General features: G+C 35.7%; 1 protein-coding gene across 1 annotated transcript in view; it reads right to left on the bottom strand.

Annotated features, from left to right (window-relative positions):
• Positions 1–489: 489 nt before the first annotated feature.
• Positions 490–15,338, bottom strand: part of tmem45a (transmembrane protein 45a) — a 57,548-nt gene continuing 42,699 nt past the window's right edge. The window contains exons 3-6 of the mRNA XM_028801279.2: positions 13,867–14,079; positions 11,361–11,545; positions 8,453–8,598; positions 490–1,191 (exon numbers count right to left, since the gene is read on the bottom strand). Of these exons, the coding sequence (XP_028657112.1) occupies positions 1,101–1,191; positions 8,453–8,598; positions 11,361–11,545; positions 13,867–14,079 (635 nt within the window). The 3' untranslated portion in view covers positions 490–1,100. The remainder of the gene's footprint in view (positions 1,192–8,452; positions 8,599–11,360; positions 11,546–13,866; positions 14,080–15,338) is intronic.

Raw genomic sequence — 15,338 nt, 5'->3', positions numbered from 1 at the left:
GGGGCACCCAGTTACTCTGCTTTAGAATAAAGGTGCTTAAAAATGAATTTACTCTAAAAAGCATTTAAATAAAATACATCAAAGAGAAGATCCATTGCAAATTTGCCTCTTGCATGAATAATATTTGTTTAATAAAGCTGTGTTCCATATAAATTTCCTAAGTCTGTCTTTTTTAAATAACAAATGTTTGATTCACTATAATGGACTAGCACCCTGTTAAGAGTTTGTTCCTGTCTTGTACTGTATTTAGTGCTGCCAGAATTTTCTGTCATGTTGTGTTTGAATTATTCTACTTCATTGTTTTCCACAAATCATATAATTTTTCAAGGATTTAATTGTATTTATTTAAACATACTTTTTATCTGGTTTAGTAAATATGCATCCTACTTTAAGGTCACGAAACCTCAGGTTTTGCATCAGAGATCTTTCGGGACTAGTTCATAGGATAAAGTTAAGACTTAAAAGTAAATTACAACACAACACATCTTAACATACAGCTTGAAAGAGAATCATCTCTCTGCAAACCTTAGAATAAGACTAGGCCACTTATTTCTGCAGGTATTCTTCGCACTTCCTGGTTAAAGAAGTAGGTCAAATGTGCAAAAACATGTTTCTGGACAATTAAAGCTTCTTTTTAAAGCATTTTTTCTACATTAGAGTGTAGAGGGAAATGATAAAAACAGCACCTAAGTGAGAAAAGTATATCCGGTTTGGTCTGATTACAGCTAACGAAGTAAAGCTAAGGAACAAGTCACATCAGCAAATGTTCATCATGGCACCCTAGGAATCCTCTTCAGAACTGCAAATTTACTTCTTTATCTAAAGACAATTTTGAAATCATGGGTGTTGGTAAAAAAAAATGTCTTCTTGATTCTTCCTGAATCCTTTTTATGATTGCTTCTTATTGTAATATTTCAAGTAATCATTCAAAGAAACTGAAATCAGTTACCAAGAGTTTTAGCAGATTTGCCAGTTAAGGAGCAAATCATATCTTTCTTGGTGGGAATACTAAACTGCATTGTAGATATTCTTTACCAGTAATTTTATAACTGATATGTAGCTCCATGTCCTTCTTTGTGTAAAATATATGAAGAAACAAACTACATATCATCATCTGATTCCCTTTCATGGTCTCTTTTCAGCAGCCCCATTTCCATTTGTGGTATCCTCTTCAATTTTGAATGCAGCACCCTAGAAGTTAAAAACAAAATAGGTTTTTAAAAACTCTAAAAACAGAGACTGTTCAGGATTAGTGGTTAAACTGGTGCTGGAACTGCAGACACAAGGTTGTAATCAAAGTCAATGCGTCATGTTTGCCACAACTACCTGCCATTTTCAAATAGTAGATCATTGATAAGAAACCCCTACCTGGCAGCTACTCATCAGAAACTATCTTGACAACCCACATCCACTTTGTACTGGAAGACTGTCCACCTTCTTTATTTAACACAAGATGAACGTGATCATTTGTCCTAACTCTCCCAACATTGACAGCTGGACAGTGGTAATTCTCAGCACATTGCAGTTTCCAAATAAAACCCTGGTCAGTGCAAATAGCTGAACAATATGTCATTATTTCAGAATACAAAACGAAAAGTTAAAGATAATTATATAATTTTTTACATACACACATGAATGCTCTCTACCTTGTCCTTACCCAGTACTAATTGAGAAAATCGATATTACGTTACACATAATCCAGGATTTTTTTATTAAATAAAAGCCTGCATTGTACATAGTCCTGAAGTGGATTAAGCAGGCTACTGACACTGTGTGACCATGAGCAAGTCACATGACCTGCCAATGCTCCAATTGGAAAACCAAAAAAATAGGAAACAACTGTATCATAAATGTTGTAAGTTGCCTTGGATAAAGGAATCAGCCATATAAGTACATGTAAATCTATCTAGTTAGACACTCTTCATCTGTCTATTAAAAACTATAATCGGCTATTATTTAAAATTTTGTGTGCAAAAAGTATATTGACTCCATTCATAGGTTTAGGCATCTAACCTAGCAACAATTAATTAAACATTTCCTTTATGAATGGATCATTCTCTCATGTGGCTTGGAGGGAAATCTGTCTTAGATATCCAGAAGGAACTGTATGTTATTCTTTCATGCTTAAAGACGTTTCTGTTAGAATAACTCTCCTTAGGTTCCACTCCAGGGTCTCAATAGGGCTGAGTTGTGAAATATGACTTTGCCATCCAATTATGAATTCCTTCTTTCCCAAAAAAATCTCTCCGACTTCCTTAAGTGTGTCTGTATGGTCCATTTTAAGTTGAAGTTTAATTGATGAACAGATGTTCCACAAGAATAATCCGATATTGACATGGTTCTGCAGATTTTTATCATTTTTTCTGCATTTTGTTTCAGAGACTCTGCATATTGCTTTCATTTTGTTCATTAGTTATGTTTTTGGTCTTTTAAATTTATTTTATCGTTATGATTTTGCATCCACACAAGGCCATTTTGCATACTCATTTTTAAAACACAGGTATTCGTTGCTATGTTATGTGCAGTCGAATTACATGATGCCATCTGCATAATGCTATCTATGCTGGTTGCCACATGACTCTCCATCTGAGATTATGGATATGTTCTCAAAGAATTTTGCTTTCTAAATCTTTAGGTTTCCCTTGGCAAAATGTCTGGATAGGCATTTTGTCCATTTTTGGTTTTTGTATTGGGTTTTCATCCTCTTCTTTTTGACCTCTGTAGATTTCTTGACCTTAACTTTATTCCTGGTTCTTGTACCTTACACTTATAGTCTACCATTCCCCATCACTGTGGTAGAAGAGGAACGGTATTCATTTCATGGAGGGTTCCATGATATAGCAGATGATTCTGAAGCAGGAATGCAAGGCCAAACCATCAAAACCAGACTGATAACTGGCTTGAGGTTCTTTTGTTCAAAGAAAGTATTTTATATTGATGAAAAATGTCTTTTCACATTATGACCAAACTACTAGATATTTATACCGAATTTACCATTCAAGATAAAATTCATTCAAGGGCTTAAACTTAATTGTAATCAAACAAGAATTGCCAGGAATGGTTGACATAAGCACAAAAACTAGAATCGAGACATGAAAATCTATGGGTCATTACCAGAAAATCAGCACCTAAGGCATTAAATCCAACCTGTAATCTTAGACAAAGGATTTGGGATGAAATGGATTTTATAAGCAAGTCTGTGAGGAGAAAATCATGGTCCATAGCAATGCTTCTCAGGGATCCACCAGCTGAAATTCTAAAATGTAAATCTTTATCAAATAATGATATTAAATAAAAACACACATGTGAAACTTAATTCAGTATTTTAAAATATTAAAAGTCTTGAACAAAAAAATGTATCTAAAACAGAAAAAATCACCAATGAGAACACAGGGGACTTCCAGTTCTTAACAATTCTTAACCTCTCCTGAATACATCCATGTGTTTTGAATTTATTATAGGTGTTAAGATTTATGGAGGTAACCTTGGAAACTTTTAGGAAGATCACCCAGTCATATTATTGAAAGAAACTGAAATGACTGCTATTACCTGGCTATAACAGTAATTTTATAATTTTCTAGATTTCCTTTCTTAATGAGTATTCCATATTGTTTGGAACCTAATATGTAACCTATGCTACATAGACTTGAATTACTCTGGATATGATGTATGTATTACAATATGTTGGCTGATTTTTTGTTCACTGTAAAATGCATTTGATCATTTGTATGACGTTCTGTCTGTTAGATTACTTTTATTTTCTGTTTTCAATTTGGTAAAGATTAGGTAGATATAACCTATTGAGTAGGTAGTTTAGGTTGCTAGCTGAGTAACCCTAATCTCAGATATTGTATGTCCCCTTAGATAACAGCATGAGACAAATAATAAGTAATAACAATATTATTAGGCCACTGGAAATGCTTACTTTTGAACATGTGTCCAGCTCCCATCTTGGAGGGCTACAGTAGCTACATATTTTCATTCTAACCCTTTTCTTAATAGTGACCATATTTTGCTACTAATTCACTTCTTCTACCATAACTTTAATTGACTATTTAAGATTTATACTCATTGTTTTTTTTCTTGATTAGCAGCCAAACAATAATAAGATACAAAATGAGCCAACACTATATATATTTGCAACAATACAATATTTGAAAATAAAGAAAGGTGAAGGTCTCATTAATGTATTCAAATCTACAATATATTTTGTTGATGGTCTTAGAAAAAAGAAAATCAAAAGTTTTGGAAAAATGTGATGTGGCAGAATGAGAAGATCAATTAGCTATGTAATTAAATAAAACGTTAAATTAACAAAAAGAATTGGCTTCTAATTAAGAAACTGGTTGGACTTTGAAGCCCCAACTTAGCTGGTCATCTGTTGGCTCACTTTACATCTCATTTTTGCTTGGCTACCATTTAAAGAAAAAAGAATAAATTCAGAGGACTGAGTCTCGAAAAACAACTCAATGAAAATGAAGAAAAATTAAGTCAATTTACAGGAGAAATTGCTTATTGATTAAGAAAGTCGCAGGAAGGAATTATCCAGGATAGGAATTAGACACCTCCACTATATATACTGCAAAACATTTCCTGCGTTACATTAATTCCTGCTTTTTCTTGTGACTTAGCTTTGGTTGATGGTCATTGAACAACATACTTTTACAAGAAAATGTACTTTTTTGTATTGAAACCAGTAATCAGTTAGTATTTATTATCATTATTAAATGTATTCAATTTTCATTTGTTTACTTTGTTCATTCAAGTATTTCTTTACATATTTTTCATCAGTTGTATGTTGTCCCCAGATGCAAATATATATGTAAAGAATTTTGAACAGCAGGGAGGAATGGGTCATCCCCATTCAAAGTAACCAGACACTAAATGTAACCGATTTCAGAAGTCTGGGATGGGGGTCCCCTTTCAAAGTCAATAGATGCAAATGTATATAACATTGGAGTAGCTTGTTAAGTTTAAACTGACACTGTTGATCCTTGGTCATTTCTAGAATTCGCAGGTATCAGGGTCCTAGACCGCTCTGTGATTGTCACACATGGTCTTTCATGTGCTACATATGAAGTTGGGAAAGGGGGTTCCATTTGGGCTTTTGTGTGTGTTCATTTAATGGTGTAAAATTCAGCAGGATTATATTGCATATGATGGACAAAAATATCAGGGGCTAACTGCTATTGATCATGTATATAATCAAGAAAAGCCTCTACCTCTCTCCCAACACTGTCAATCCAGGCTTGCCTGTGGCTCGAGGACACCACTTCCCCCACTACTTCTCTCTCCCTCCCTTTTTGCTTCTAGCAAAGAAACACCTACACTCACAGTCACAGCACCTGGCACCAACACTCAAGGTTTACTGCTCACATGCTAACCACTGAGATTTGCCAAACTTTCCCATTCCATTTCACACCTGATAGTACATGCTAAACATGATCACACTTCTTTTTCCTGTCCAGGACGCCTCCCTACTTTAGTCATCTGTCCACCCTTTTGGTGGTGCTATTTGGCCTGTTAATCACCTCTGTTCTATTCTTTATTTGAATAAAGCATGTTCTCAGCACAGCAAAAAGCATGTATGTTAGTCCTGTATTAATAAATATTGACAAATAAAAAAGGTAACAACAAATAAAAAAACATGGTTCTGCTAATTTTCTTTTTTCTACAATGTTACCAAATTTTCATCAAATTAACTAAAGGGTTTTTGATATTTTAGGGTATTGATTTTTTCTATAGTAGGTTTTTTAACCCCTAAATTACTAATATTAGAAAATGTTCTTTCTTATAGTATACCCACTGCCATGGATGTACCATCCTGACAAATTTCAGCTTTATAACTAAATGGCACATTTTTTTTGTTGAAGAGTGAGTGAGTGAGTGAGTGAGTGAGTGAGTGAGTGAGTGAGTGAGTGAGTGAGTGAGTCAGTCAGTCAGTCAGTCAGTCAACTTTGCATTTTACATATACAGAATACAGTCGTGCTCATAAGTTTACATACCCTGGCAGAATTTGTGAAATATTGGCCATTGTTTGAAAAATATAAGTAATCTTGCAGAAAGCTTTCCTTTTAATTAGGGAGTGTGCTCAGGTGAAGCAATTTATTATGACATAATTGTGTGGCCCTTTTTAAATCATAGTGATAACTGAAATCACCCAAATGGGCCTGATCAAAAGTTTATATACACTTCAATGTTAGTGCTGATAATATACACACTATTTGACACACACAGGTTCAAATTATGTACAATTAAGGAAGAGTGTCCACACTTGCAATCTCTTGGGTTGTAATCAGTGTCTGTGTATACATAGTCAATATAAATTCAGTCAAAGCTGCACTGACTTTGCTGGATAACAACCTATGGGAAGAGCAAAAGAGCGATCAAAAGACCTGCAAAAAAGGATGTTGATTTGTATAAATCAATAAAAGGACATAAAAAGGTATTCGGAAATCTGAAAAGATAGATAGATAGATAGATAGATAGATAGATAGATAGATAGATAGATAGATAGATAGATAGATAGATAGATAGATAGATAGATAGATAGATAGATAGATAGATAGATAGATACTTTATTAATCCCAAGGGGAAATTCACATACTCCAGCAGCAGCATACTGATACAAAAAAAAACAATATTAAAGAGTAATAAAAATGTACATAATGCCTGACAGTAGAGTTCAAACTCTGATTAAAAAGTGGAAAGATAGGGGTTCTGTTGTTTCCAAGATACGGTCAGGTAGACCAACCAAGACTTCAGCCACAACTGCCAGGACTATTTGTCAAGCTGCCAAGAAAAACCCATAAGTCATTTCAGCTAAGATACAGGCTTCTCTGCAAACAAGTGGTGTTGCTGTTTCAAGATGCACAATAAGGAGTTGCAAGTAAAAAGCCTTACTGTGCCAACGCCACAAAACAGTCCACTTACAATATGCCAAACAGCATCCAGATAAGCCTCAAAACTTCTGGAAGAAATTCCTTAGGAGCAATGAGACCAAAATTGAAATTTATGGTCAAAACCATAAACGCTGTGCTTGGAGAGGTTGCAACAAGTCCCGTGACAAAAAGTACACCATCCTTACTGTGAGGCATGGAGGTGGGTCTCTGATGTTCCGGGGGTGTGTGAGCTACAGCGGCAAAGGCAACCTAGTGAAAATTGATGGCAAGATGAATACAGCATGTTATTGGAAAATATTGGAGAACAACTTGCATCCATCAGAAGCTGTGCATGGGACACCACTTGGATCTTCCAAAATGACAGTGACCCAAAACACAAGACCAAGCCGACCCTTCGGTGGATACAGCAGAAAAAAGTGAAGGTGCTGGAGTGGCCATCACAGTTTTCTGACCTCAATTTCATTGAGTCACTTTGGGGAGATCTCGAATGTGCAGATCATGTAAGTCAACCCAAGAATTTATGGGACCTGCAGGCTTTTCACCAAGAAGAATGGGCAGCTCTACCATCCGAGAAAATCAAGGGCCTCACCCACAACTATCACAAAACACAGCATGCTATCATTGATGCTAAAGGGAACAATAAACAGTAGTAAGAACTAAGGCTATGCAAACTTTTGAACAGGAACCATCTCATTATTTTCCTAATTACTATGTTTTGTTTAATGGTTCTGCATTCTGTAATGCCTTATAGTTTAGCTTGGATTCCATCTAAAGTAAATGAAATGTCTTTTGCCTGATCAGTCATCTTTTTTTTTTAAGTATAGTACACATCTTACAAATTCTGCCAGGACATGTAAACTTATGAGCACAACTGTATATATATTTAAATGAGAGAAAATATAACTCTGCTGACAGAGTGTGCTCAACTGGCTGCATTAAAATTCAAAAAAGCAGAAGCTTTAAATAATGATTTGTGAGCAACATTAGAAAGTACACAAAAATTTGTTAGGTTTTGTCTCTTTTCAATATTGTCTATTTTTTTTCTTTTTCTTATTTGATGTATAAGTTTAGCTTGATTGTATATAATGTTATTTTCTTTATTGTATAACTTTGGCTTGACTATATGGAATGTCATTTCCTTCAAATAAAATTTTTAAAAAGTCTACAAAAATTTTTTTAAGAATGGATTCAATTGCTAGTTACTGCCTGAATGCACAACAATGCAAGTCATATCACTAGAAGTGTAAAACAAAATAACGTAACATCAATAAAACCATGTAACATGACATCCTCAGACTTGTTTAATCCAATACATGGTGGCATGGGGAAAAGTTAAAATGCAGAATAAGTACATATGGTGCACTGAAAGTTTTGAGAATCCTTAACTTTATACTTGAAAGAACAGTATGTGTATAACAGGTAGACAGATAAAATCATAAACACCTAGAAATTACATTGTTCATACTGTGTTCTGTATAAATAAAATGTATTATTATTATTATTAACCAAAGCAAGTAGCAGTGAGGCTAGAAGAAATCAACTCTACTCACCAGCTGGTTATAGTGTAAATACCAGCAACCAACAGAAGGGAAAAGGCATAATGCCAACAATAGCACATTGTGATGAACATCATGTTGTTGTGATCCTGCAGATCCCACTGAGGGGCACCACTGGGGGGATAAAGGACAAAGCCAATCTGCAAGAAAAGAAACATGGGGATGACAGCAAGAGACAAAATAAGTTGCATATTTGTTACTCGTGCTCATTTATTATACTTAACATGTCACATTTGGAATATAGTCATAGTCCAACTATTTCCACATTTTTATTTTGTTTTACTTTCTATAATTGTAACATTCAAATTCTCAGTTATCAGTTCATGTAAGTATGCAACCTAATTCATAGCCTCTATGTCTTTAGCTATTGGCTCAAAATATCATGTTATCTTCTTGAATGCACATGGATCTACACTGTAACTAGAAAATAGCTAATAGCATGAATCACTTTGGCTGATATACTTTATCAAAAACTGGAAAATACCCCATGATACAATGCTGGAGATGCCTGAAACCAATGGCCAAAGTGCTTCTAAGACTCCATCAGGAAAAAAAGGTTACTACAGAGACATCATTTGATTGATTTTTCTGTGTTAATTTACTAAAGCAGTCAGGCCCAAATGCTAAACGCTGCAAACTTTCCCATTAAAATAAAAAAGTCGCAATTTAAGAATCTTTAGCCAATGCCTAGATTTCACAATAAACTTTTCTGTGACTACAACTTCTTGCTCCTCCCTGAGAAGAATGAGATTAACATTCTAAAAAATAATGGGAGTACATTGATCATAATAGCCAAAGAAGTTAACTCTTCTGCACTACTTTATTAGCTGCACCACAAGTTATGTATCCAAGAATTATTTTTCAAGGTACCAAAGGAGCCTATATCAACCAAAAGGCATGTATTTACCTGCTTAAGCTGCAATGGACCTTTTGTTGGGTTATGTACCTCTGGGTATGTTAGCCTTGAAATGTATCTGTTTAAAGACTGTGAATATTAATTCTTGTCCCTTACAAAGAACTACTCTAATAGAAGGAACATAAATATCTTCTAATCATTTGGTTCTTCCTTAAAATGGTTGTGAAATACAAAATGTTATTTTACCTTAAGACCCAGTTGCTACCAGCTATTAAATGTTAAAATATAAAGAAAAGGTGGCCTTTGTAGCCCAGACGACAATTAGCTTCTGTTCTTCACAGTATATTATCTGCTTGGGGACAGGTGGAACAGATCTCTGGGAAATGTAATAAAACCCTTAGGAACAGATTAGAGTTAAAGAGGTTTACACTTTTATACAATATGGTGCTATTTTAATACTGGACAATTGCATTCTCAATATTGCTCGTTTTTGCTTTGCTTTTTATTTTTTATCTAGTGTTTTAGTGCTATTCGGCAGTCTCTGAGACAATGGCTGCAATCTCCCAGCCTTGCTTTGCTTATAGGCATATAGAAAGTGGACCTCCACACACTTGATCAAACTGGAAGCCTCTATAACTTGCCCAGCCTGGCCCTGAACATCAACATCAAAGGGTGTATTGTTTTCAGGTGAGACAGAGATGAAATCATTGGGTTCCCAGGGATCAATGGAAACATCTGGCTGAATAAGATAAGAAACACTTCAGTATAATGCAGCGATTCTGAACATGTGCCAATCCCCTGCTGAATTGCTTCAGATGTAGTGCATGTCTGGCTCTGACTGCCTCCATTGCTCTAACCACCTGAGGTAAAGCCTGGTATGGAAATTCTCCTGAATTCCCAGGAATAGTACTCCTCACTTCTAAAAACTGTTGATTATTTTGAATCTCCCAGTTAGACAAGCTAAGCTCTGTTGTGGCAAGGGTGTGGCATCCAGTCTTCAAAAGACGGCACACAGAGTCTCAGAAAGGGCATGATTTATTGCATGATGTATACACAGAATTAGATCAGGTGAAATGAGTGCCCAGTGATGGGCAAACCTTACCTTTGTTACAGTTCTTATCTCCTATCACATTTGTCTTCCTCATCTGCCTCCAAATGATTCCACCAATATTTTCCAGCTTAATGGGAGTAGCATCTGTTCCCATATATCATGCCCACTTCACAGGGCCTATTCCCACCTAGTACCAGTCCAGTGCTTGCCACCAATATTTCCAACCTCAAGTTCACATTCCCTATCTAGAAGAGAGGAATTTGCTCTCCTCAACCTTCTGTGCATACCTGACATTGACTTATAATATATATGGTGGTTTCTAGCTTATTCAGATACATAAAAATATACAGGCATAAGCCTTTCCAGTTTAACCTTAACTGTGCTAGTGCTTAATAAAGTATAATACCTCTTTGTGTGCTCATGATTCTTCTTCAATACATATTAATCAACAATAGTGTAAATATATCCATCTATAGCGCTGAACATTGCCTAACAGTTTTTTTTTTTGTTTTTTTCTATCCTCTCTGGCCATCAGACCATACTTTTATTCTGTTTTATTTAGTATTGCCCAATTTTATTTTTATATTTTGTCTTTTTTCTCTTTCTTCATCCTGTAAAGCACTTTGAGCTACATCATTTGTATGAAAATGTGCTATACAAATAAATATTTTTGTTGTTTTTGTAACAGTAATATCAAAGTCAGGTGAATAAAACAGATTTAATTTATTACTGTACTGTGTCTTTTTTGAGAAGTTTATGCTGTGGAATAAATAATTTAATTATGTGTAATTATATCTATAGTAGATATTCATATCTATTGTATACATTTGCATACAAAAATTCGACTGTGTTTCTGACAGTAAATCAAGCTGAATTTGTTACAGTTAGTCTTCCATGGGTGGTGATGAATATCACATACGTTAGAGTACACTACCCCCTCAGATACTATATTCAGCCCCTTGTGTTAAAAACATATTGTATCTAAAATTTCATACCTGCCAAAACCAACTGCCCTGTAGCAGGCACAGACTGGTTCTTAGGAGCTCTAGAAGAATATTGCCTCGCAGAAAAACCTCTAGGAATACAGTGAGTGCCCCACCAAAAATTGCATACAGGAGGAGCATATGCACATGGACATCCAGCATGTCTCGACCATGCAGGTGGTACAGAAATAAAAAGCCTAAAAGAAAGAGAAAAACATGTTTTTATTCAAATTTGTTCAGAGATGTATGGTCTACTCACTGTGGCCACTATTCTGCTCTGTTTCCCCAAGGACTGCTATGTCTTCATTTGATTGTGGAAACTTTTTGAAAAGACTATCAGTTACTCGCTGTTGTGTAACATTTACCCAAAAGAGAAACTTGTTGAGAGTAAATTTCCTAAAACAAAAGTCGCCACACACATGGAATAAGTGATCAGGTAGTGTGGTGAGCAAAAGGTCATTTCAAGATTCAACTCAGTGTCATTTTGGGATTGAGAGGCTTTGTTGAGCTGACTTTTTCTTGTCTCTTTTAATATTTGGCTACATTTAAGAAATGCTACATTCATGGTCGTCATTATAGTTTTCACATCCTTTTAATATAAACACCTTGTTATGGTTACAAAAAGGAGGTGTCCAATACTGCTATTGCATATTTAGTAAGCATCTGTAGTCTATAAAATGATCTTAACCGTAAATGTGAAAGACCTCTCCCTAGTGCTACATGTTTTGCAATAATTTTATAAAATATGACTCAAAATGAATGTTCTTTTGCTTAAAATGCCACTTATGTCACTGCTGAGACCACAAACAGCCAAACTAAGCCACAAAAAATGAATAGATGAATGGAGATTCCATCCTTGTTTTGATCCCTTTTAAATCAGTTGCTCATATAGTACATGTCAAGGATACATATGTATCCTTAACAAACGGTTGCGACATGAGAGTTGGTCTGAACTGCCAGCTTCAGTTTTCCACCGAAATTAAATTAATCACACTAAAGCCAGACACAGTAATATGGTCTCCAATACCCAGAAATATCATTATGATCAACCTGAATGTCCTATGGAAGAGGGAGGAAGGTGGAGGAGGCCATGAGAGGAAAAGAGTGAAATATTCAAACCTGGCAGCTCAGTACAGGGATGAATGATGAGGGGCAGTTGTCTGTGTAGTGAAGGTAGGTTGCCAAGGCTTTGTGGGAATACCCAGCTACCTTTGTTAAGGAGATTGGGAGTAACAAGAGCAAAGCTAAGGAAAATACTAAAGTAGTTGGCTAAAGGAGTAGAACTTTGGCTGATAGAGAGTTAGGGGAAATGTTACTTGTAAGATCAGTGGTAGGAGTTCATAAGCAGAAGTAGAAATGGTTCTACCTGATGACCCTGTAGTAAAAACACACATCTACACAGGCACTATACCTATTTTGGTCCAACACTTACTGACCTCTCCTTCTTCCCCTGCCATTTCTACCCCTTTCATGGGGGAAGCTCTAAACAAGGATTAGGCATTAATACTTTCAATAGAATAATCATCCTGGTCAATAACAAAAGTTTGATAAACTCTGAGTTCCATACCCATGACGCCCAATTTTAAATTTATAGACTCAGGAAAGACTAAAGGAGTTGAACCTATTCAGTTTAAGCAAACATAGATTATGTTTTGGTATGATCAAATGCTTAAAAATTAATAAGGAAGTTAAAAATTATGAAGCGAATTGGTACATTGGATCCCAGCTGGTACTTTCAAGTGAGTTCTTCAACAAGAACACTGGGACACAGAATTAAACTTTTTATGGGTTACTTTTTCACACATGTCATACATTTTTCTTTACACAGAGAAGCACAGACATATGGACTATATTTCCAAGTAGTGCAGTACACAATAGGACTTTAGAGACCTTCAAAACTCAACTTATTTTGGGATACTTGGCTAATTTGATGTGCTTATTGAGCTGAATGGCTTTTTCTCTTCAAGATTGTTCTAATGAAGCAGATGTATAATTAAAGTAAGTGCATTTATTCTGCTGAGAATTATGTTATCAACTGTGGTTTTCAAGGTCATGGTGGGTAAAACTGTATCATAATGCACTCTGTATTTATTATTGTAATTGATGGCCTTAACAAACTCCTAACAATTCAGCTGCATGGAAAATAAATTTGCATATTAAAGAATTTCAAAACACTTCTGTTCACATATACAGGTAGACGGAATGATGTGCATACTGTACATATATATAGTGTACACAGTGACTCAATTATTCAGGCCTATGTACACACCAATCCAGGATATTCACACTCATTCATGTTAGCACATATTGTACAAACATACATAGACATGTGCTTACACCTAAATACTTACAAACACAACTAAATAATGTACAGTTTCTATTCATACCTTAATAGTTCTGTGCAGTATGTAAGCTATTGTCCATTTTTGGGACAACAGAGTCAGCACTGAAGTATATGCACAGCTTGCAACCAAAATTACACTCTTCTGTGAAAAAAAACTGTGAGTAATTACTTTACCTTCTACAAACACAGCAATAGAGAGCATGAGTCGGTCAAAGGCTACTGGAGCGGCTGCAGTGGTATGAACTGCAATTGTGACTGCCCCCGCTATCCCGTAGAAGAGATACATGGTAGTATGCTGCCAGTTCATTAGGTGATCCCAGTGCTGCTCCTTATGATTGAAGAGTGTGAGATGAGGACCATCAGGGACAAACTGTTCAGCAATCATGCCTGTAGGCCAAAAAGAAGAGGAAGTAAAAGAAAGAGTAAATTATTAAGATTGTGATTTAAGAGCCCAAATTATTGTCAAGGAATAAACACAAAAGGATTAGTAGATTCATACACTTTTTATTATGCACACGTGGAGAGATGAATACACCAAGAGGGAAAATGATCACTCTGAGGTCAATTCTCCCAAGGCATTTAATGATAACAGTAAAAGAGATGTAAACATTAACAGAAGCCTACTCTAACCTTCAATACAAGTAAAAAAACAATCTAATGTTGTAAACAAAGACAGACTGACCTTAATAAAGATGGACACAAGCAGAAATTCGATATTTCTTGCCTCGCACTTCCTGTCATCCTACAGTACATTTACATAAATCGTTGTAGACAGAACACACATGAAATGCATGTGTTCCAAATAACAATATATTATTTACCCTCTACAACTCCAGGCACCTCATTCCCTGATAAACAGACTTGAGCTGGGAAAACTTTTTGTCCGAGATGAGCTGCGGTGGTAGGTGGATGGGATAGCAGTCTGCTTGCTGCTTGTGCTGATCGACAAATTTGTAAAACAAAAGATGCTAATGGAGAGGTACAAAAGAATTTAAGGTGGCCCGGGATACCAAGCTTTTTTGTAGTATTCAGGAATTCTAGTGTTAAGTTGTGGATATCATGGCTGGCCTATACACTGGTACTCCAAGTGCAGTGCAGGGTAGAGGCAGAACCTCTGCATTTTTCCCAGTTCATCAGGGGTGTATGTCATGTGTACAGAGTATATATATTCCCATATGCACATTAGCCTGCAGGACAGCTAAATGTCACAGTTGTTAGCAGTGCTGCCTTATAAGCAGCAGTAACAGTTCAAATCCAGACTCAAGATGCTTTACGTGTGAAATCTGTATTTTCTTTCTGTGTCTGTGTTGGTTTCTTTAGCATATTCTGGTTTTCTTTTCACATTCCCAAAGACATGCACGTTTGGTTGAGTGGTAATTCTAAATTGGTGCTGTATGAGAGTGGAGCTCCATACATAATCTTGTAATGAGTTAGGATCCTGTTCCAGGTCCAGTGCTTCCACGATAGGCTGCAGTGTTATGCCACCCTGAATAAGGTAACATGGGTTTGAGAATTTTATGTTACATTAACCTACATGGTTGAGTAAAAATCTCTGTTACACAGAATACTAATTTGTTAATACGTCATTTGACAGTATGAAAAATTTGGTAAGCTCCTGTAACTCTTTGTTTATCTCCAGGTAGATT

Source organism: Erpetoichthys calabaricus, chromosome 4 (genome assembly GCF_900747795.2).
Source record: "Erpetoichthys calabaricus chromosome 4, fErpCal1.3, whole genome shotgun sequence".
NCBI lineage: Eukaryota > Metazoa > Chordata > Cladistia > Polypteriformes > Polypteridae > Erpetoichthys > Erpetoichthys calabaricus.
The sequence above is the reverse complement of the archived record's forward strand: the minus strand, read 5'-3'. Positions and strand labels throughout refer to the sequence as shown.